We start from the raw sequence: 22,989 nt of genomic DNA, 5'->3' as shown, positions 1-22,989 counted from the left end.
GCAGGGACTTGCCTGAACTCTCCCCCAAACCCCTCCAAATACCTGTACAAAATGACTCTAAACAAATTCTAGAGCTACAGAACCCACTAAATGACAGAGCGAAGAAACAAATCTCCAGCCCAAGACAGTCTGGAAGGACAACAGGAAGGGTATATCACAGTGGGCTGAGAGTCTAGTGCAGTTGGGTATGGGCCACACTGGCACAGATATGGCCAGAGCAGGCCTCACAGGCCTGAATCACTGGCAGCTGTGGCAGTTTCCAGACTTCTCAATCCACAAACACCAAATGTAGCATAGAAGGTCAGTGGAAAAACTGTGTGGGACCTGGGTGAAAGAGGACCATGGTCTGGCCCCAGTCCTGGGGTAGCAGAGGTGGTGGTGGTAGCAGTGGTGGCGGCGGCAGCATCAATAGCTGCTTCTGGAGCTCTGGGCCCATAGACAGTGGGAGATCGAGTGGCTGATACAAAACTCCTGAAGTCTGGGACAGTACACCCACCCCCACCCTCACCCCACTGGAAGCAGAGTCCTATCTTGACAAAGAGTTAAAAAGTCAAGTATTTGGCTGGGAAGATAAGCAACAGCGTAAAAAAACCTTAAGACTATAGAATCTTACTTTGTTGAGAAAAAAGATCAAAACATACAACCCAAATACGACAAAGTCAAAGCTCCTACATCAAAAGACTCCAGGAAAAATATGATTTGGTCACAGGCCATGGAAGAGCTCAAAAAGGATTTTGAAAATCAAGTAAGAGAAGTAGAGGAAAAATTGGGAAGAGAAATGAATGATGCAAAAAAATCATGAAAAATGAGTCAACAACTTGCTAAAGGAGACCCAAAAATACTGAAGAAAATAACACCTTAAAAATAGACTAACCTAAATGGCAAAAGCAGTCCAAAAAACCAATGAGGAGAAGAATGCCTTAAAAAGCAAAATTGGCCAAATGGAAAAGGAGGTCAAAAAGCTCACTGAAGAAAATAATTACTTCAAAATTAGAATGGAGAAAATGAAAGCTAATAACTTTCTAAGAAATCAAGAAATTATAAAACAGAACCAAAAGAATGAAAAAATAGAAGCCAATGTGGAATATTTCACTGGAAAAATCACTGACCTGGAAAACAGATCCAGGAGATAAAGAATTATTCATTATATTATTCAATATATTCATAATATCATAAAAATTACTGGAGTACCTGAAAGTCAAGATCAAAAGAAGAGCTTAGACATCTTCTTTTAAGAAATTATCAAGGAAAACTTCCCTGATATTCTAGAACCAGAGGAGAAAATAGAAATTGAAAGGATGTGAATAAACAGTTTTCTTTTTTTTTGGAGGGGGGAGGGCAGGGTAATTGGGGTTAAGTGACTTGCCCAAGGTCACACAGCTAGTAAGTGTTAAGTGTCTGCGGCCAGATTTGAACTCAGGTCCTCCTTACTCCAGGGCTGGTGCTCTATTCACTGCTCCACCTAGCCACCCCTGAATAAACAATTTTCAAAAGAACTACAAACTATTAACAACGAAATGAAAGAATACTCCAAATCACCAATAAGAGAAATGCACATCAAAACAACCCCAAGGTTTCATTGCACCCCTAAGCCCCAGCAAATTGACAAAGATGTCCAAAAATGTGTATGGTCAATGTTGGAGAAAAAATAAGATAGTCAAAATATTATCCCATTGGTAGAACTGTAATTAGTACAAGCAATCTGGAATTATGCAAATAAAGTGGCTAAAATGTTCATACTCTTTGACCTAGGGATTCCACTGACAGGTGTATATACCAAGAAGGTCAATGACAAAAAGACAGGCTCCATATACACCAAAATATTTTTAGGAGTATTTTTGTGGTAGTAAAGAACTGGAAACTGGAAATAAAGTAGATGTATACTATTAGAGGAATAGCTAAACAAATTGTGTTACATTAATGTAATGAGGTATAACTGTGCTATAAGACATGACAAATATGATGAATACAGAGAAGCACAGAAAGGCTTACTCAAACTGATAGAAAGTGAAATAAGAGGAACCAAGAAAATAACACATACGACAATAATGTAAATGGAAAAGCAACCATCACAAAATATGTCAAAATGAATGAGGCAAAATTGCAAAGAATATGCCTGGTTCCAAAGAAGAAAAAGGAAAAGATATTTCCCTCTATACCTTGGGGCGGGGGAGGGGGGAGGCATGGTTGTCTAGATTCATGGGTATAGAACATTGCATATATTCATTGGTTGGTTTTTTTTTTGGATGTATGGATTCATTTTGCTAAGTTTCTTTTCTCTTCTTTTTTAGAAAAATTTGTCATAAGAGACGGTTCTCTGAGAGATGGAAGGAATGGAGGGGGAATATTAAAAGATATAAAAATAAAAGATATCAGTAACATTTTTTTTTTTTGCTTTTTGGAGGGCAATTGGGGTTAAGTGACTTGCCCAAGGTGACATGGCTAGTTTTTTTTTGTGTTAAGTGTCTGAGGCCGGATTTGGACTCAGGTCCTCCTGACTCCAGGGCCGGTGCTCCACTCACTGAGCCACCCAGCTGCCCCCATCAATAACAATTTAAAAAAAAGATAATGACTCCAAGGAAGGATGGTGCCCTTGGCAGAAATAGGGTATACCAAAGTGACTGGTTAATCTTCATGAACCCTTAGAAATATTATGTCCTGATTTCCAAGAGATAGAAAGAAAATGACTTGCCTTACATCTCACAGGGAGGAAATAAATATTTGGCCAGAACTTAGTTCTTTGACACAAGGCTATAGAAAAACCTATGATAGAAAGTAGGTAGCTATCATTAACCCACTGTGACACCCCATATCATGCTGCTGAGTTGCCTAGAGTAAACCTACTACAGGCAAAGTCACCAAAACTCTCACCTCTATCTGGCCTTGAACCAGGAGAAGGGTGATAAAAATTAGCAACACCACAGCCCTACATCACCACCAACCTAGGTATTAGGGCAGAGCTGTTTTCACTTCTTAGGAATGTTAAGAAAACTGTTTTATAGCTAGCAAATTCCCACTTTCACTTTGAAATCCTTCAGCACTGAAGGCAACACAGACAAGAGCTTTTCCTGCCACCATTCCCCACTCCCTCAAGCCTATCTCACTTCAGCCCTGTCCTTGAGTTCCTATTCTTCTGAAACCCCCACTCTATCATCAACAAACTTTTCTTCATATTAGACTACTTCTTACTCTTTCAATTTTCTCACACTCACAGAAACCCAGCTCTTCCCACAGCAGATACTGCATCCGAGGGCCATGGGTAAGGGATGTACTTTCTTTTCTCACGCTCCCTAACACATTGGGCCAGGAAGAAGCAGGTGTACATTCCTTGCTCATTTCTACTTATAGACCCTGTCTATGTCAACATTCCATCTATCTATGTCAGCCCATCAAAAGTCAATTTGCTCTTACCAAATGGCTCCCAGGCATTCTATCTCCTCTCAAGGAACTTAGCAACTGGATCATAGTCTTCCTCTACACCACAACTTTTGCCCTCATACAACATGCAGGTTGATGTGACCTCATACACTCTGGCTTCCAAGTTCATCAACCATACCAAATTCTATAACCCACCCCTTTGCTTCACTTTAGTCACACACAGGAACAGTCGTATTCTTCATGTCACCATCACCCTCAATTGTTCAATTTCCATGATTCAGTAATCTGATATTCCTCTCCTTCCATCTCTCTCTCTTTTTTTAAAAGCAATTGGGGTTAAGTAACTTGCTCAAGGTTACACAGCCAATTATTTCTGGGTGTCGTGCTAAAGTTCAGAGCCCAGATTCGATCCCAGGTCATCCCGACTCTGGGGCTGGTGCTCTTACTCACTGTGCCACCTGGCCACCCCCATCTCTTTTTCTTAATCACTCCTAATCCTATTCTTCATTCTTATCACAAACTCTAGTTGTTCCACTATTCATTACTCTCTCATCAATCACCTCTGCTCTAACCTCTTTGCTCAAGCAGTTCAACTTCAAGCTGTCCTCTACCTCAAATCCCCTGCATCTTTATATTACTACCACTCATGCCTTATCAAATACCAATTCCCAATTTCTTCCATCTTTAAAAAAACCCTTTACTTGACCCATCTCCATTTTTCATGATCCTGGGGACCCCTCAATTTATTGGTGAGTTCTTCTCAAAATTTCCATTTTGGGGAATTTCCAGACCAGTCCCTCATTCTCCAGTCTTAGCTACCATACCCCTACCCAGGTATCCTTCTTACCTATATCTCCCCACTTTTCAGCTCCCCTTTTGTGTTGCTTTCCCCCATTAGAATGTAAGCTCCTTGAGGACAAGGACTGGGGTTTTGGGGTCTTCTTTCTATACTCTCTGTAATCTTATATATGTATTTGTTATCTCCTCCATTAGAACCTAAGTTCCTTGGGAATAGGAATTTCATTCTTTATATTTGTATCTCAAGCACAGTGCCTGACACAAGTAGGTACTTGATAAATGCTTGTTGATTAACTGTTCAATTATTTCTACGCAGATAACTCCCAAATCTAAATATCTAATACTCACCTCTCAAGCCCTAGTTCTTTTATCACCCACTACCTGCTAGACATTTACATCTACATTACATGTCCCATAGATATCTCAAATTCAGTACATCTAAAACAAAAAATATTTGCTTTTCCTCTAAACTTCCCCCTCCTTCCAAATTACCCCGCCAAGGGCACAAACACTGTTGCAATCACTTAGGTTTACCTCAGCCTCCTTCAACTCTTCACACTCCTTCACCCATTCATTTGTTCACATTTGTCCTCTTATCTCTAGTCATACAGCTGCCACCCTATTATACGCCCACATCACCTCTAACCTGGACAACCGCAAGAGATTCCTAAGTGGTCCCCCTGCTTCCAATTCAACTTTACAGTGCTGCCAAAACAGTCTTCCTAAACACAAGTCTGAATACATCATTCCCCTAGCAAGACTCTTAAATGACTCCCTACTGCCTCTAAAATCCAATACAAAAGTCTTATTTAGCAATGAAAATCTTCAGTCTGTCTCCAGTCCGCCTTTCTACTTATTTTACTATGCCTTCCCCGCCATGTGTATTTTAAGTTCCACCCAAAGTGGCCTTTTTATTCTCCATGACATTCCTTCCCTATCTTTGAACCTTAAACCAGGTTTTCTCCATGGATGGAACGCTCTCTATCCTTAACCTTGTCTGTCAATGTCCACAACTTCTTTCAAGCCTTAGCTCAGGTACCACAGAGACCATAAGATGTCTTTCCTGATTCCTTCATTTATGAGTTCTCCATACAACCCCCAAATCGCCAATGCCAAATTATTCAATCACTGTATTTACGTATCTGTGTACATGTTTCATTCTGTCAAAAGAACATAAGCTCCTGGAAAGCAGTAACTGTTTTGTTCTTGTATGCTGAGTACCTAATCCAATGTCTGTCAGATAGATCATTAATGAACACATGTTGATTTGAATCATGAATCCAAGAAAGTTAAATGAGTCCACTGAGATGTGTCAGTGGCTGTGGGACCATTACTAGATAGGAGTGATACCAGTAGGACCTTACTCTGGCTTCCCTAAAAAGTTTTAAATCTAAGGTCCTCATAAACTCTCAAAGAAGGCACTCTTGCAACCAATCTCTGAATATCTTGAGCCTCACCAAGCAGGAGGGAAAACATCAAGGAAACAGGGAAGAAGGCACAGAAGATATTTCTTACCATGACAGCTGAGAAGTACATACTGGTCACACCATACATGATGATAAAGATCCGGGCATCAGACAAGTTGCTAAAGCAGTAATAGAGGCCAACTGCAAAAAAAGGAAGGAGAAAAATGTAGCTGAGTCCTCAAGAACTGGACAAGTAGTCATATCCACTATAAAAAAAAAAATCTCAGAATATACCTTTAGAGAGGAAAAGAATATTAAGCTCCAGTCTGAAGATATCATGCTAGGGTCTTCAAAGTTATTTCTATAGAAAGCAGCTTGGCAGGTAACCAAACTTCCTTGTGAAAGCTCCTCTAGATAGGCACATGGAATTGTGACAATGTCTTTAAACAGAATGAATTTTGAGAAAAAGCCAGAAAATATATTTTGTGCAGGGCCTTTGTGGAACCAGAATAAGAGTTATATGTTCCGTTTTGGATACCTGTCCCAACAAACTTGCAAATGTTGTTCCCACCCCTTCTTTACTATCTTTCTTGTTTTTATTTCTATTCTCTTTCAGTTATTTAAGGAATATTTTTAGGTATCTTCTCTGCAACATATGGAAAAGAAACAGTGTGTCTCTTGGGAAGTTTATAGATTTTATTTTAAGTAGTAACTTCTGCCAAGGAGACCAAGTCAGAGATTTCAAGAAAAACAGACCTGGGAACATGAAGACTAAGAGCTGCAGGTCAAAGTAGTAAGAGGACCAGGTGGTAGGCTGATGCTCAGACACAGAGGCAATGATAGGGATGTTGTTCTTAGCATAAGAAGGATCCAGTAGAGAATAGAAACGCCCCGTCCAGGGAGAAATTTTTCCTGATAGGAAAGAGAAAAATTAGTATTTCATAACAACTCCCAAGGTAGCAAATATCTAACTCACTCAACAACATCCATTTTCTCATCCAAGAAGATGATCTAGAGAGTCATCCAATACCTAAAATTAAGTTATCAGATCAAAGTGCTATCAGTTTCTCATATTTTGCTTTGAAGTTTTCACTCTTTTCTCTCCTTTTAAGAATAGAATGAGAATGCCCTTATCAGCATGCAAAGAAAACAGAGAAAGACTGCACAAATAAAACACTGAGGAAAATGGGATAAGGGCATCTTCATTTGCCTGGCATATCACTTTCCTAAATTTGGAAGTCAGATTGATCCTAGACTTTCTGAAGAAGAGGCAATAGAGCAAACCTGACCACAGTGCTCAATTACCTTGAACAAGACAATAGTACCAGGAGTAGGCCAGAATCAACTTTTGGGGTATATGTATGCATGTATGTGTGTGTGTGCATGCGTGTATTCCAAAACATATAGAGGGATTTGGGAATGCTGAGTAAAACAGCTGGTCTACATGGACCCATATGGTGGCCCCACCTTACCATGAATAAAAGGAAGATAACCCAGTATGTAGGTAGGGTGTAACAGATAAGATTAAGATTCATCCACCTCCCCAAACCAATGAAAATGGACAGAGAAAAGAAAGGGGAAATATTAACAAGGCAGGCTGGATAGTTGTCATTTAGCTAGCTATAAGTTTCCTGACATCAGGAGTGTCAGCTTGACAGGCCATTCTCAGGTATACTCAATCCTCAGACAGTAAAGAGATTTGGAACCAAAGTAGAGTAAATACTCAAAACAATCCTACTTTCCAAATAAAAGGTGAGAGGAGAATGGGAAAAGAGTGATGGGATGTGTGGAGAGAATCTTCCTTGGACAAGGAAGGGTCATACTCCACATACCCAATCTCCTTGAAGCTTATTACACTTCTGTACCCAAACAGGTAAGTTTACCACTGAGCAAAACAGAGATCCTTGCCTCTTCATGGTCAGAGGTCTTCCCTACCTGTCAGCATGAGGACAGCTCCTAGAGTGAGGAGGACAAAACCAACCAAGGAGATAACACTTCGGAAGAGGACTTCAAATTGCTGAGGATTCAGCTTGCTTCGCAGGTAATCCACAAAGGCATGGATTTGGCAAAGACCAAAGACCCCAAAGGCTGCCATGTGCTCTGATGATAGGACAGGCTGTGAGGGAGAAGCACTGTGAATAGTAACCAAGGCATAAGGGATAGATGGATATAGCCCCAGAGCTCCAGTTCATACCTAGATCAAACTTGATCCAGGGAGCTGGGTGTAGGAGCAGAGACTAAGCTCCAAGGTTACCTGGAATGACCACTCCAGAACACTCTGAAATAGCTTCTTACTCATATGGGAAACCAAATTCAGAAACAAAGTTTCTGTTTGCCTTAGCAATTGGCCATTACAAAGAATGGGCCCTGTACATTTAATTAACGATGTGGGCTTTGGTCTCTTAAAAACCTGTGTCTAGGTTCCAGGTGATGAAGAAATCATTACTGTTAAGTGAAGTCATTAGCAGCTAACAAGAGAGGAAGAATAACTTTTCTTATTCCCATCAACTTGAATCTCTTCAAAATCCATTCCCAAACCTTTCCCAAGTCAAATTAAGCTAAACTAGCCCAAATAAAGGTGATAGAGAAAATACCCCATCAGTGAACTACCCTAATCAAACCTTAGCACGCAAAGACAGTTTCCTGGTGGTAATGAAGCAGACAATACAATCCAGAATTATGCAACTATCACCTAACTCCCATCATTAGAAACTAAATTGTGTTATTAGTCTAATCAGAGCCACCTAGAAAAAGGTTAAAAAGGTGATATTCCTGTGTAGCCTAAGGCTTACCTGGAAGCCCACAAAGGAGATCTGCATAGAAAGGATAGTCCCCAAGCAGTACACAGTACAGTAAGCTACATAGATCCGGTGGGAGAAACGCCCTGTCAGCATCAGCACCAGTACGTGAAGAGGGATCAGGTTGATCAGAAACACATAACCTCCCCATGAGGAGACCTGAGCAAGGACAGAAAAAAACAATTTCTTTAAGTTTCCCTTGATTCACAATCCATATGCTCTTGAAAAGTGACTGCTACTGCCTTTGAAAAGAATTTCTCTTTGTAGCAACTATTACCTTTCTTCCAAGGAGATTACTATAAGTGATGCCTGAATTCATTGCTGAGGATGCTAAATTCTTATTTATTACTATTAATCAGCCCCATGCTCTTCTGAGGTTACTAAAGACAAGGCCATGCTCTTCAACTATTCCCACCCATCCCACAGAGCCCCAAGAAAAACAAAAGGTGGAAGGGAAAGGGGAGTCAACAACAATAGTAACTGTTCAATTCTATGGCCTGTACCTCACCCTCAGTGCCAGCCCAGATGCTGCCTACTCTCAGGTCACATGGAGGCCCTAGGGATGTAAGGGAAAGGTATAAGAGTGGAAGACAGAGTGCATGCATATATGCTTGAATAGAAACAGGAGAGTGGGTAAGGAGAAATGTAAAAGAAAAGAGGAAAAGGAACAAGCTAATTAAGCAACCAGTGCCCCCAAGGTATATAGTGCAGTACCAGATGTGAAGGTATTTAAAAAAAAAAGGAAAAGAAGGACCTCCCACCCACATTTACTTGCTATTAGGCTTGGCATCCACCCCTCTATTAGACCATGTTCCTAATGGGAACTAAGGAGACAACCCATATCGTCTGCCTCGGCCGTAATGCACTTCCGGGTCTAGGAGCAATATCTCCTTTCCCACACCTGAACACAAGGCAGGAAAAAAAAAAGAGGATGGTTACCATGTAGAAATAGGCAAGGGCACATTTGGCAGCCCAGTAGGTAGAGCCTGTCTTTACTGCCTTAATCCACATGTAGTAGGTGAGCAGCATGCAAAAAATGGCAATCCCTGCAAAGAAAAACACCACAGTTCATTCAGGGAGGGACTAACATAGTTATTCACCTTACAAATTCTATTCCCTATCAGGAAAATCCCTAAAACAAGAGCTCCTCATTTAAGAAACCAGTGTCTAATCAGACCCAGATCAGATTAGAACTCTGATGATATCCTTCAAATGGAACTTCTGGCTAGTCCTTAGTTTCATAAACCAAGCTAATTCCTTGGGGTTAAAGTTACAAAATCCTGAGAACATTATAATTGCTAGTCTTATTTCCCTAAGGGGAAGGAATGAGTAACAAACATCTCCTGGGATGATATAACGCCAAGGAGATTTAACAAATGATGACCTCTAAGTAGCCTCCCAGACCCCATCTGCTCTCTCCTTGTTTCCTCCCAATACCAGACACTATTTTGTTCTTAATGCAGTGTAATGGGCCTGGACCCTACATCTTACTGCTTTTACTGAAGATATGATTAGGAAGAAGGATGAGCAGACTTCTTCAGCATTTTAAAAGATTTACCTTCATTATCATAGGAACCTGCCACAGATCGGGATATATACCCAGGAACCACAGCAATCATGGCAGCAGCAAGGAGTCCAGCACCTGCATCCTGGTAGAACAGAAGCACTAAGTTAACATCAACACACCACTGGATGACAGGAGCATAGGGGCTAGAGCTCTAGGTCTCTCTCTATGCTGGGTCCAGAGACAGCCAATAGGTATTCTAAGTAGTTTCAAAAGCACATATCAGATAACCAGACTAAAGCTAAGAACTACATAACCACTTTCTAAGTCTGTGGTATTACTATGGGAATAGTCAACAAACATGCTGAGGACAAACAGGTCATATGATAGCAAATATCAGACAAGAGGGGAAGCAGAAGTAAGATGGGTAATCATTTGGGTCATAAAAGATCAAAAAATGGATGAGATAACCCACCTAGGATAAAGACACCAAATGACTCCTCTATGGAAAAACTTGTAAATCTTTTAAAAATTCCCCCAAAACATACTAAGTAGGAAAAATCACATCCTTAGATGCACTTGAGCTATATTTCTTTCTTTCTTTTTTTTTTTTGCCTTTTGGAGGGCAATTAGGGTTAAGCAACTTGCCCAAGATTACACAGCTAGTGTTTGTTTTTTTTTGTGTGTGCTAAGTGTCTGAGGCTGGAACCAAACTCAGGTCCTCCTGATTCCGGGGCTGGCACTTTGCTCACTGCGCCACCTAGCCGCCCCCTAGAGCTCTATTTCTGAAGGGGTGGTGTGGGAGGGTTGGGTAGGGAAAGGAGGTTCAGCAGCAAGGGTGGGGAAGTAGAGAAGAAGTAGTAGGGCATAGGCTTGAGATTATAATGTTGGGTCATTATTAGGCAAACTGGAACCTCAGAGTAGATGAGAAGGACTCATAGTTTACTTTGCAAAAGATACAGGAGAGTGCCCCAAGAAGCTCAGAACTGATCTGGCCTAGAACAAGGTTAATGAAGCAGGATAGAAATTCACACCAACCTGTCCTCTTAATTTGGAAAAATTAAGGAGCTAGAATGTACCATCCCTCAAGTACCACCCCAAAATCATATTCTGCAGCAAGACAGTACGGCAGAAATGTCAAACAAATTAAGAATGGAATCCAGGAAGCCACTACTGGCAATGCTGAAATCTAGAAGGGAGGTTAAACAGCACAAGACTCAGTACAGAAAACAAATGGTTTGGGGGCGGCTAGGTGGTGCAGAGGACCTGAGTTCAAATCCGACCTCAGACACTTAACACTTACTAGCCATGTGACGTGTGGGCAAGTCACTTAACCCCAACTGCCCTCCAAAAAACAAAAAATTTTTAAAAAAGAAAACAAATGGTTTATAAATAAAATCAATGAATCTACACACATTATAGTGTCTACTATGTGACAAACACAGTTGTAAAGGTTAACCAAATTAACCATAAAGTGAAAAAACCCACTCAGGAAGTCATCAAAGACTCAGAGTTCAGCTGGGTTGGTCATTCAATCTTCCAACACTGGTGAAATCATAGGTTTAAAAAAATATATGTATTTATGTATATATATTTGTATTACATATAAATAACCAAATGTCCTCTATGTTTTACAGAAAAGAATGCAAGATCACCAGTGGTGGGAAGGAGCATATCCAAGGGAATAATAGGAAAGAACTCACCAATCCCAGTCCCTAGTTATTAGCCACCCCTCCTCTCTTTAGCCATGACTAAACATACCCAATACTATTCCCAAGAACCCTGCCACCTCCTAATCCTATACCTTGAGCTCTTTGGTAAGGTGGTATGTGACGATGGTGGTGAAGGAAGAGAAGAGAGGGGCCAGGAAAACGCAGACGTTCCGAATGTCGATAGTGATGTGGAAAAAATGTAGCACATGGTAGATTGTAGCAGAAGTGATCATTAAACCTGTAATGAGCAGAAGAAACTTAAAAGACAGTCCAAATTGGTAAGGGGTTAGGAGTTAGAAAAAGGGGGTTCACTCAGTATTAACTGAATTCACTAGGGAGGTCTTAAGAATCAGAAATACTACTTTATTAAAGTCCAATAGGTTCATTTTCTCTCTTAAGGATTTAATCACACACTTCAAAAGCATGAAAGACCCTCCAATATCCTCTTTGTCTTTATGGAATCCACATTTAGGAATGTACAATCACAATAAAATTAATGAAGCCCGTGAAGTAAGGTAAGGGTGTTAAAATTTAAAAGAGGAACTCTAAACTGAAACATGCAAATTCCATTTTTGAGTTTCCTGTGCACCTGGATAAATTGTTCCTCCGATGATTCTCCCCAGAGGGTACCAGGCCCGGTCATCAAACCAGTTATGGAATTTATAAAATCCCTCCTCAGTCAGGAACCGGGTAGTTCGATAATTAAAATACCTATAGCAAGAAAGAGAAGCTTATTGTCTTTACTTCTTATACACAAATTCTTGACACTCTCTAAACAACAAAACAATGGCCTTTGCTTTTCACATGACATTAATGAAGAATTAATCAGAACCACTGTTTCAATAAAAGTTGGTTTAATGCCACAGATGAAGTCAATTATGAAAATCATGGTACATCTTATCATTCTTATTTTCCAGCTGCTCACATATGACTAATGTTCTAATTCTCCATGAAGGAAAAACACAAAACCTTAATACTACAACAACAAAGTAGTCATGCAGGCAGTCTTAAATACACTTGTCTACCAGACATGATTTGACAGCTACTAGAGCCAGACAGGGAAGTCCAGGAACTTGCTGAATAACTGAACTGAAGCAAGGATTGTGGATAATTCAAAGTAGCCAATATGGCATGTTTCCAATGGCTAGGTTCCACAAAATAAGTACCTTGTTAATAAAGAATGCTGTCAATGGTGAGCAGACAACTCTAGTGGGGTGGCTACCCCAAAAGATAATAATTTACAGTCTCAAAAGATATGTTATGAAAATGTTAATCCCATTCATAAAATTTCTCTCTGTGCATGGAAACTTGAAACCTAAGGTATATTTTCACATTTATTTTAAAAACTTCTGCATGCCATATACACCATCAATATCAACCAATGTTTAGTAAGACACTACATATATCTAGCCTTCTAAACTCTCTTGGATACAAAGGATCTTCAAGGATTACCCAATACAAAATGTTTCAAACAATACAGTGGGAGTCTAAGGTTTTCAGTTCCAAGAAGAAACTCCTGACCTCATCTACAAGCTGGGAACAAGGCACTTCCAAATTCTCCCTTCTCTGCAAATTCTATTTAATTGGAATCAAGGATCTATGATTACCTCAGGCATGCCTTATAGTGACATAGACTGCCTTAGTAGAAGATTTTTGTGAGTTGCCCCATCTAAAAAGAAAAAGTCAGCATCTAGGGGCCAACCTTCTGATGAGGAGTGTCTCTGGTTCCTGTCCAACAGACAAGGGCTACAAGGCCCATATGTGAAGCCTCTTCAGCTTGGTAGGGCCAGCCGGAGCTTATATACAGCTAGCATAATCTTAGGGAACCCCGGGATGCATTTACGTCACATTGAAGCACCAGAGCTGGACTTTAGGCCTATTCTGCATCTCATAATGGGACAAAATGATGACTAACAATGTCCTTAACAAACTTAGTTTGTATCTAAGAGGGAGATCTATTATTTAGAAGCCTAATGATATTTTGTATGTTTCAAGGAAAAAGTAGCAATAGATTGACACTGAATTCTAAACTTAGGTTGAATCGTCAAATACAACAAAGATTAAGCTTATAAATAAGTACACAAAAGAGTTATAATAGCTACTGAGAGTTCATAAACATCATCAGGACTAACATATATAATGCTTTAAGGTTTGCAGTGCACTGCACAGTGCATATATTATCTCATCTGAGCCTCACAGAAACCCAGATAAGTGCTATTATTATTCTCATTTTGCATAAGGAGAAACGGAGGCTAGGAGATATGTGGCTTGCCAAAGGTCACACAGCTGTTAAAGAGTCTAGGGCAGGATTCCAAGACCAGGGTTCTGTCCACTATATCACCTTACTACCTCTGAGTTCAGATCAGAAAGGCTTCAAGAAGATGAAATATTTGAGCTGGGCAATATTTCTTAAATTAAATTTTATGTTTATTTTTAGCTTACATCATTCATTTCCACAAGATTTTGATTTACAAATCTTCTCCCCATCTTTCCCCTACCCACCACCCCAAAACAGTGATCCCATTGTATACACCCCCCCTCAATCTGCTGTCTCCTATATCCTCCCCCATCCCCTCTCCAACTTTCCAGTAGGGCAAAACAGATCTCTATACCCCAGTGCCTATACATCTTATTTCCCAGTGGGCAATATTTCAATATGATGAGATGAGAGGTGCTATTAAAATGCTAGCTATTAAAAAAAATACTAAATAAAGGCATAAAAGTGGAAAAATGTAGAATCTGCTTGAAGAACAATGAGGAGGCCAGCTAGACTGTTCCATTAGTTCGAAACATTGACCAAACACAACAGGAATGCTTCTTGCATTTCTTAAAAGATGTAAGTCTGTCAGGACTGATTCCAATGCTTAAAAGTTTTATGACACTATTTGAAACTGATGTGATTATATTCTCCCTAAGCAAACAGATGCTCATCACTGAAAAGTAACTGGAATTTGGACATTAAGTCTGGGAGTCTACAAAAATAAGAAAATAAGCAAGAGTACTTACGGGTCAAACTCATGGATGACACTTTCAAATCTCAGAACAGCAAACAGGCGCGTGGAAAAAGCTGCAAGAACCAAAGAATCGATGCATTAGTGCTCACATGTGGAGAGTGTAGTTACAGTAGATCAGTACTAAGCCTACAATGAATTACAAAATTAACCTTGAACAAAATACCATATATCCTTTTGACTAAACCAAATTAAAAAAAAAGAGGATAAATACACAAGCTACATTCCTCTGACAGTATTCTCTCTGATTTCCTCCACATAAGTAGGATGCTTTATATAGGTATATAATAGGTAGCATGGAAAGGTCACTGGATTTGTATTTAGAATATCTGCATTCAAATCCCTGTACTACCACTTAATAAGTATATAACCTTGTGAAATTATTTAAACTCTCTAAACTTCAGTTTCCTCATCTATAAAATGAGGGGATTAGATAAGTTCTAATGTTCGCTCTAATTCTAAGTCTATGATCCCAAGTTCTACTGCATATAGTTAAACTACTGAAGAGCTTGTTTCTTTACAAAAGAAATCATAGAATTTAGAACTGGAAAGGTTAGAGATTGTCTAGTTCAACTCTGTCATTTTATAGACATGGAAACTGAAGCCCAGAGAGGTAGAGTTACTTGCCAAAGGTCATTCAGGTAGCAAATAGCAGTACGCATGGGATTAGAACATATATCTTCTAACTCCAAATCCACTGCTTTTTCCACTCTGCCACAGATATTTTTCTATGTAGCTCTAAACAGACTAACTGTAGAAAGAAATCAAGAGATAAGGAAAACAAAATTGTACTGATGCTTCCTGAGGAGCTGAGAAGTATATTCTGGAGGACAGGACACAGAAACTTTCTAGAATGTTAAAATAGGTATACAGATTGAAGATAATTGCTTGTCTTCTTCCTACTTCATGCATCCAAGGCTTATCAGTGGCCAATTCAGAATCAGTACAGGATGGATCTATCCCTGTATATCTCCTACTCTTTCCCAAAAGACCACTAGCTTTGGCTTTTATCTGTTTCACCTCCTCTCCAATCCAAGTAGAAGGAATAAAAAGCAAACTTCTTTTTTATTTACATGTATACAGCTAAATTAATGAAGAAATAGGATAATAATTTTTTTCTTTTCTTTTTGGAGGCAACCAGGGTTAAGTGACTTAACCAGGGTCACATATCTAGTAAGTGTATGAGGCTGGATTTGAATTCAGGTTCTCCTGACTTCAGGGCTGGTACTCTACCCACTGTGCCACTTAGCTGCCCCTAGAATAATAACATCAATAATAGTAGTTCATTTTACAATATTTTGAGATTTGCAAAGTGCTTTACAACTATTATCTCATTTGATACTCACCCAATAATGCTTTGAGGTAGGTGCTCTTAGATCTACTTTATGAAAAGGAAACTAAGACAGAGAAAAGTTAACTAACTTCCCTAGTTTGTGTCTGACATGGGATTTAAAGCTGTGTCTCACTGAGTCTCCCAAGGTTATATCTGATGAAAAGGAAAGAGATGAGGGCAGCCTGCTCAAGGAAAGATAAAGTTTCTCTGGCTCAGATACAAGGTCTCTCTGCAAACAAGGAAAGATATAGATATACACTCACATAATACAGCGGCCATTGACAGGATAAGAAGCTTCAGAAGAGTATCTTGCTTCTCATAAGACAGCCGCAGAAATCCCAGCTTGGTCATCTTGGCATCAAAGATAACGACGGATGGCACTCAAATAGCTAAAGGGAGAAAAAAGAAGTTCAAAGACTCTTAAAACCAATTCTCCAAGAATTTACTGAAAACTATCAACCAACCTTCTAACTTTGCCTTTGGGAAGAAGAGAACTCAGTAGATAAAACAAATGCTTTAGTCTCAAAAGAGATTCAGAATTAAACTACAGATCTCATGAGTCTTGCCTTTATTAAAACAATAAACAAACAAAATTGACAGAGAAGGTAGTGCAGGTTAGAAAGTATAACAATATTCACATAAGAAGATTAAAGAGGAGTAACTTGAACTACATTATCTACACTTCCTTATATCTCAATAGCATGTTTAGAAAGTTGGCAACATTTAGGGGACAATGAGTCTCAGTGGAAGGCATAAGAGTAGAAAAGAGAAGGAATAAAGAGAAGGGAAAGACAAGAAAAGGGTAAAATAAGCTCACAAGAAAAGTAAGGATATGGACTTCTCAGAAATATAGAGGGGACGTTATAAAAAGAGTGAAAATAGGAGGGAGAGAACTAGGCAGCCTCTGCCAAGTCAGCATCATCCTCAGCTCTAAATCCAAACTCCAACTGAGGCTACCACCAGTTTTTTCTACTTCCCAAGTTAGTTGGATCACAGAGTCATTTAAAGTTCATGACTGGCCAATAAACATAAAGACCCAAATGTTGGACACCCAATCCCCAAGCCCACCAAACAGAATCCCTTCAATCCTCTCATAAGTCCTGTTAGTACACTATTAAACCTACATCATAACTAAACCTTTTGATTCCATGACATTAATGGCATCTAATAACCAGAGTAAAGAGAACATAAATTTTCTCCTCTGAAGTAGAAGACTTCAGTCTCTTTTAGTCTCAGAGCAGCTCCTCTAGAAAGCATCAATCTATCTAGTTGCATTAATGTTCAAATTGCACACAGGTCTTCTCTTGTGAAAAAAGGGAGATGTGTATCTCTTTGCAAATGTAAAGTTGTTAGGAAGCAAGGCAGCCCCTTGGCACTGCTTTTTATTATCAGGGTAACAGGGATTGGACCTGTGATTTCATTGGCGTAGGGAACCAAAAGTAAGTCAGCATCTTCTGGGCACTTATAATCTTAGAGAGCTGCCCAGAGCACTGAGAGGTTCAAGTGACTTGTTCCTGGTGACACAGTCAGTATTTTAGAGGAAAGATTTGAACCCTGCTTCCAAGTCAAGCTTTATTAGATGTACAGTGTTCATCTACATAGAAACAGTCACTAACATTCTTAAAATACTTCGGAAAGTGAGCTACCTCTGTAGAAAATAACAGTATTAAGCTGCTCTTTTCATGCCTTAAAACTGTATTCAAAACCAAATCTAAATTCTGTAGCATTTAATCAAGAATGTACAGAGACCAGGGTCCTGTATCATGTCACTGATCATCCTGAAGAAAGGAGGAAAGAAAAGGCTTGGACTATGGCTATGGACAAAGAGAACAAAACTTATTTCTACACCAAAAATTTGTAGATATGAGCATTCTTGAATTTTGAACTATCCCAGTTTCTAAGGTCTCTGAGCAAGCATAATGGACTGATGATCCCTGATTCCAGGAGTTCCCACATTTCTGCCAGGACTATGGCAGCTTTGTATAAAACCTGGTACAGTCACAAGTCAACATGCTGACAAGTGGTAAGGCAGACCTGGGAAAACAAAGTGATGGAGAAGGAAATGGCAGGAGCTGAGAAATACCACTTAGAATGTACAGTAGAGGGACTTGCCAGACAGACAAGAAGAGCCCAGAAAGAAGGCTTTTGCAAACTGGGGACACAATCTACCACCTCCATCCCCCCAAAGGATAAAGAAAGGACATTGGACCAACTTGCTTAATTTTACTCCTCCTTAAACCACAGTGAGTCCTGCGTGCATCTACCCCCTGCAAGGCCTGCAGCCTCCCTGATCCTTATAGTCTTCTTTCTTGTCCCCTAATCTACAACTTCTCCATACATTTCTGCAGCACCTCCTTCAGCTCCTCGCTCCCCTTCTCTCCAGCTTTTACGTCTCCCGCAAGCTCAGACCTGCCCAGCCACCACTTCCTTCTCAAAAACGACAAGCGCTTTCACACACACACACACCCCTCCCCGGGGTAGGGGTTCCCATCTCCCCTCTTCGGGGGCCTCTCATAGCGGGGAAGGAGGAGAAGGGGACGCTTCCACGCCCTTGCCTCTGCAATGCCACCTCGTACAACATCCCATTCAATCCCATCCCACTCTCCCATTCCCTCCCCTGCAGCATTCCCAGAGGCCCAGCTTCTCCATTCCCTTCACCCCGCTGACGCCCCCCTCTCTAGATCCATCCACCCCACAACACCACCCAGCCCCCGCTGCTTCCCGTTGCACCCGCCCCTACTCCTCGGGTTACCCCCTCGGGGCCCTTACCTGGGTTGGGTATAGCCGAGCTCGGGTCCTCTCCCTCTGCCATCCGTTTAGCGGCCGGCGCACCCAACCCTGACAGTCTCCTGCTCCGCCCCTCCATTGGCCGCTTTAGTGCCCATCCGCCTCTTTCGGCGGTGGATTGGGTTAGAATGCTATCCGTCAAGTGTGGGAGCGGCGATATAGGGTCTATTCCGCTGTCCCATTAGCTGATGATTGTGCCGCTTAGCTGAAATGAGGCGGGACTTTTCGCTCCCGCCGAGCTTTTATTGGTCCGAAGATGAGAGACCGAGAAGCCCAGAACATGCTCTAAAAAGTGTGGTTGAGGCACAAAGAGTGACGTGTCCGTCTGCGGACCGAGCTGGAACCGGGATTAGTGGGTGTGGCGAGCGTACGCCAATCACGTGACAGGAACGGCCGCGGTACCCGGAAGTGATGGAGGCTGGAGGCCGTCTTTCCCAGCAAGCCGAGCGCCGCAAGGTTGTTGCTGGGAGTTTTTTTCTCAGCGCCGAACTCAAAAGTGTTCAATGCACAATAACTGCTAACGATAAAATTTAATTCGCACCCTCTTTGTTTACCTCCACCCCGCACACGTTTAGGTCAGCAAACGAAGAACTGCTGCTGAGGGATACCTAGTTGAAGTCCTTTCTAAGCCTTAAGATCCTCTGGGGCAGGGGCCCTGGCTGATAACTTGTTCGCCCCAAACTCTGGGCGGGTATGACAGGAAGACTGAAAAGACTGACAGAATCGGGGGCAGGAATTCCCACTGATTATTCAGAGGCGGCAAAAGTTGGCGGTGCCGTAGCACCTCTTACGAGCGGCAGAGGATCCTACCTCCCTCTTCAAATTACTGTAGAGTTCAGGGGGGGGTCAGTTTTCTCATTTGAAAAATAAGGGGGGCAAACTAGAGGGTCTTGGGGCCTCGACCCGCTAAAATATTTGGGCTGCAGAATGACTTTAGATGTTATGGCCGCTAGGTGGCGCAGTGGATCGAGCGCCGGGCATAGCCAGACCATTTTTGTATTCAAATATTGCCTCAGATGCTATTAGCTGTGTGACTCTGGGCAAGTCACTTAACCCTGTTGGCCTGTTTTCTCATCCCTAAAATGAGTTTGAGAAGGAAATATGGCAAACCACTCCAGTATCTTTTACAAGAAAACACCAAATGGAGTCATGAGGAGTTTGGACACAACCGAAAATGACTGATCAAGCTAATTTTTTTCCAATTCACCAGTGAAAATTAGGAGAAACTCAAATTTTCTTGCTGAAATCCAGATGTGCTGGATTAATTTCCTGCCCAATTTACCTAATAGTAACGCTAACCAATTAAAAAGTATTATAGAAACATAAGAGTTGCAAAAGAACTTGGGTCATTAAGTCAACTTGCTTCTCAAGAAGAATTTTCCAGTACTACATCACCTCAGAACCATCATCCCTGCTTTATTTGGAGACCTGTGAGGCGAAACTCTTCACTATTTAGAGAAGCTCGTTCCAGGCTGGGAAAATTCTAGTTTTAAAGTTTTTTTCCTTTACAGTGTACCTAAATAGGAGGCTGTGTAAAATTGATTTCTTCATTATTTATCTCCATTGACTCTTAACCTTTTTTCCACAAAAAATGGCCAGGGGTCTTGAGCCTTTAAAAAAGAAAGTGACTTTCCTTAACTTTTCTACTTCATTTAATGATAATCCCCTCTTCTAACTGCTCTACTTGGTGGGTGGGCTTGGGGGGGAATATAGTTCTCAAAAAAATTGTTGACTACTTCACTTTGCAGTTTGGTTTGTTCTTAACCCTTCTGAACCAGAAAATGCTCTTTCAAAAGGTCCCTAATGTTTCAGTTCTTGACTGCTTTGCAAAAATGCCTTGATCATCCTGAATACTATTGTTTACTTCCTTTCAGACACTGATTCTCTCAGATTTTTGGGACACTCTTTATACAGTCTCCCTAGGTAATCTCATAACAAGCTCTCTTTGCCATTGAAGATTTAATAAGAGAATTAAATGAAAAGGACAGTGAACTGTTTTAAGCAGAATCAGATGATATGACATCAAAAAGATTACCTAGGAAGCAAAAGAAAGGAAAGAAAGGTAAGGATTCCTCCTTAAGCGAAGGTAAACCAAAAGTGGAAAAGTGGAGTAATGGCAAGAGACACATTGGGCTAGTCCTTCAGTTTAACTATGAGGAAGTTGCTGCTAGACTGTTTGAAATGGCCAGCAGGCAAAGCACTCCTTCCTTGAATAGGAAATGTCTCTACAAACTGGTAAGAAAATTCCAGAGCCTTGCCGAAGGTATATTCCCTCAAGATGGCCTTCCTCAGCATAAAAAATCGAAGAAGAACCATCTTCAGCAAAAGAAGGCTTGTTTGCCAAAATTGAAATTGCAGAAAGAGAAAGGGAAAAAAGATGAAAAGCAGAATATGGAGACTGCTGTAACTTTTGAGAAAGATAGGTCAGGAGCTATGAAAAGAGACGAATAATAGGAATAATATGAGTGCTGATTCTTCTTTTCCAGATGGTATAGGCATGTCTGATACAGCTGTTCCCTTAAGTCCTCAAAACACCAGTTCAAGAAGAACATATAAAAGAAAAAAGGGTCAAGGACCAGAAGCCATAGAAGTAACAGATGGCCTCCAGGAGCCAAATAAGAATGATGAAACAGAGACCCAAAAGAATGAAAAAAAGCAAAGATTGACAGACCCTGAAGTGACACCAGCCACTGGCAAAAGCAGCAAAAAAGATGCTTGTGAGAAGATAGAGTACAAGGAACAGCAAACGAAAAACTTGCATGCCACCCGTGAGAAGGCTTATACAGAAACTCCTACTGTGAAAAGATTACCAGCATGTCTTATTTCCCCAAAGTCAAAAAGTAATGACATAAATTTCTATGGTTTCCAACTACCATCTTTATGCAAATGATTCTCAAGATAAATATATCTCACCTTTTGTACAGAGAATCTAATTGTTATACTGCATGCACCTGAAACAAAACTTGGACAATAAACTTATCACCATTCCCCTAAACTTGCTCCTTCCAAATTAAGTGGAACCAGTATCAACTCGTTCTCCCACCGTTGAAATTCACGGGGTGGGGGGGGATGAAGGGGGGATTCCTCTTTCCTACACCTCTAATCCAGTTGGTCCTACTGATCCATTTCTGCCACACCTCTTGCATCTATCCCATCCCTTCTACCTTCTATTCTCACTACCATCAACCTAGTACAAGTTCATTACTACCCAACTGGAATGTTTTAAGTCTCCCAGCAAGTTTTCTTGCCCCTATTTTCTCTTTCCTCCAACATATCCAGAAACAATTGCTCTATCATATCTGTAGGGTTGGTCATATCATTCCTCTGCAATGGCTCTCTTGTCTTATCAAGTAAGGTTTCGGCTCATGTTGGCCTTATTCTCGGCTCCAGGCAAGTCTGACCTCTCTTTAACTCTAGCTTCCCCATTTCGTATCTTTGTTCACGTTGTTCCCTACATAGATTACCCTACTTTCCCTTCTTCACTTTCACTTTTAAAACCTCAAATGCCTCCCATAAAATTTCCTTTATCTCCATCAAGAATACTTTTCCTCTTAGATCTCACACAACACAGAACCTCAGAATTTCAGAACTACAATGGAAATCTGATCCAACCTCTACTTTAAAAAGAATCTCCTGTACAACATACTCAATATTACAACGATCCAAGAGAATTCCTAAGGACTTATGATAAAAAAAAAACTCTACCTTCAGAAAAAGAATAATGTAGTCTGAATGCAGATTGTGGCATACTTTTACTTTATTTGTTTTTTTTTTTTTTGGTCTGTTTTCTTTTGCAACATGGCTAATATAGAAATGTTTTATATGACTTCATATGTATGTATTACCTATATCAAATTGCTTACTATCTCAGGGAGCAGAGAGGAAATTTGTAACTCAAAATTTAAAACAAATGATAAAAATTGTTTTTATATATAATTGAGGAAAAAATATTCTAATAAAAAAAACCCACAACTCTGATGGTTAGGGAGTTTTTCCTTGCCATCAAGCCTAAAATTGCCTCTCTGTAACTTCCACACTTCGCTCCTGGTTCCACATTCTGGGTCCAGACAAGACTTATCAAATACTGGAGGACATCTATAGTATACTCTACCCCACCCAAATCCCCTAATCTTCAAGATAAGGCATCTCCATATTTTCCATAAATTAACCTTCATTTTAAAATAGAATATAGCATGTTTCAATGAGTGGAATAAGTGAGTACAACTTTTAACTCCTTTTCTGTATGTATTTAAGTAGCTGAG

General features: G+C 40.5%; 1 protein-coding gene across 1 annotated transcript in view; it reads right to left on the bottom strand.

The window, feature by feature from the left end:
- Window positions 1–18,865, bottom strand: part of STT3A (STT3 oligosaccharyltransferase complex catalytic subunit A) — a 29,744-nt gene extending 10,879 nt beyond the window's left edge. Inside the window, exons 1-11 of the mRNA XM_069080524.1 lie at window positions 18,710–18,865; window positions 16,204–16,329; window positions 14,603–14,663; window positions 12,186–12,307; window positions 11,689–11,834; window positions 9,939–10,029; window positions 9,320–9,426; window positions 8,375–8,539; window positions 7,518–7,698; window positions 6,339–6,494; window positions 5,692–5,783 (exon numbers count right to left, since the gene is read on the bottom strand). Of these exons, the coding sequence (XP_068936625.1) occupies window positions 5,692–5,783; window positions 6,339–6,494; window positions 7,518–7,698; window positions 8,375–8,539; window positions 9,320–9,426; window positions 9,939–10,029; window positions 11,689–11,834; window positions 12,186–12,307; window positions 14,603–14,663; window positions 16,204–16,291 (1,209 nt within the window). The 5' untranslated portion in view covers window positions 16,292–16,329; window positions 18,710–18,865. The remainder of the gene's footprint in view (window positions 1–5,691; window positions 5,784–6,338; window positions 6,495–7,517; window positions 7,699–8,374; window positions 8,540–9,319; window positions 9,427–9,938; window positions 10,030–11,688; window positions 11,835–12,185; window positions 12,308–14,602; window positions 14,664–16,203; window positions 16,330–18,709) is intronic.
- Window positions 18,866–22,989: the final 4,124 nt, after the last annotated feature.

This window comes from Petaurus breviceps, unplaced genomic scaffold (assembly GCF_028583685.1).
Source record: "Petaurus breviceps papuanus isolate PSGF00001 unplaced genomic scaffold, PetGlider_PUasm1.0 91133, whole genome shotgun sequence".
Classification (NCBI taxonomy): domain Eukaryota; kingdom Metazoa; phylum Chordata; class Mammalia; order Diprotodontia; family Petauridae; genus Petaurus; species Petaurus breviceps.
The sequence above is the reverse complement of the archived record's forward strand: the minus strand, read 5'-3'. Positions and strand labels throughout refer to the sequence as shown.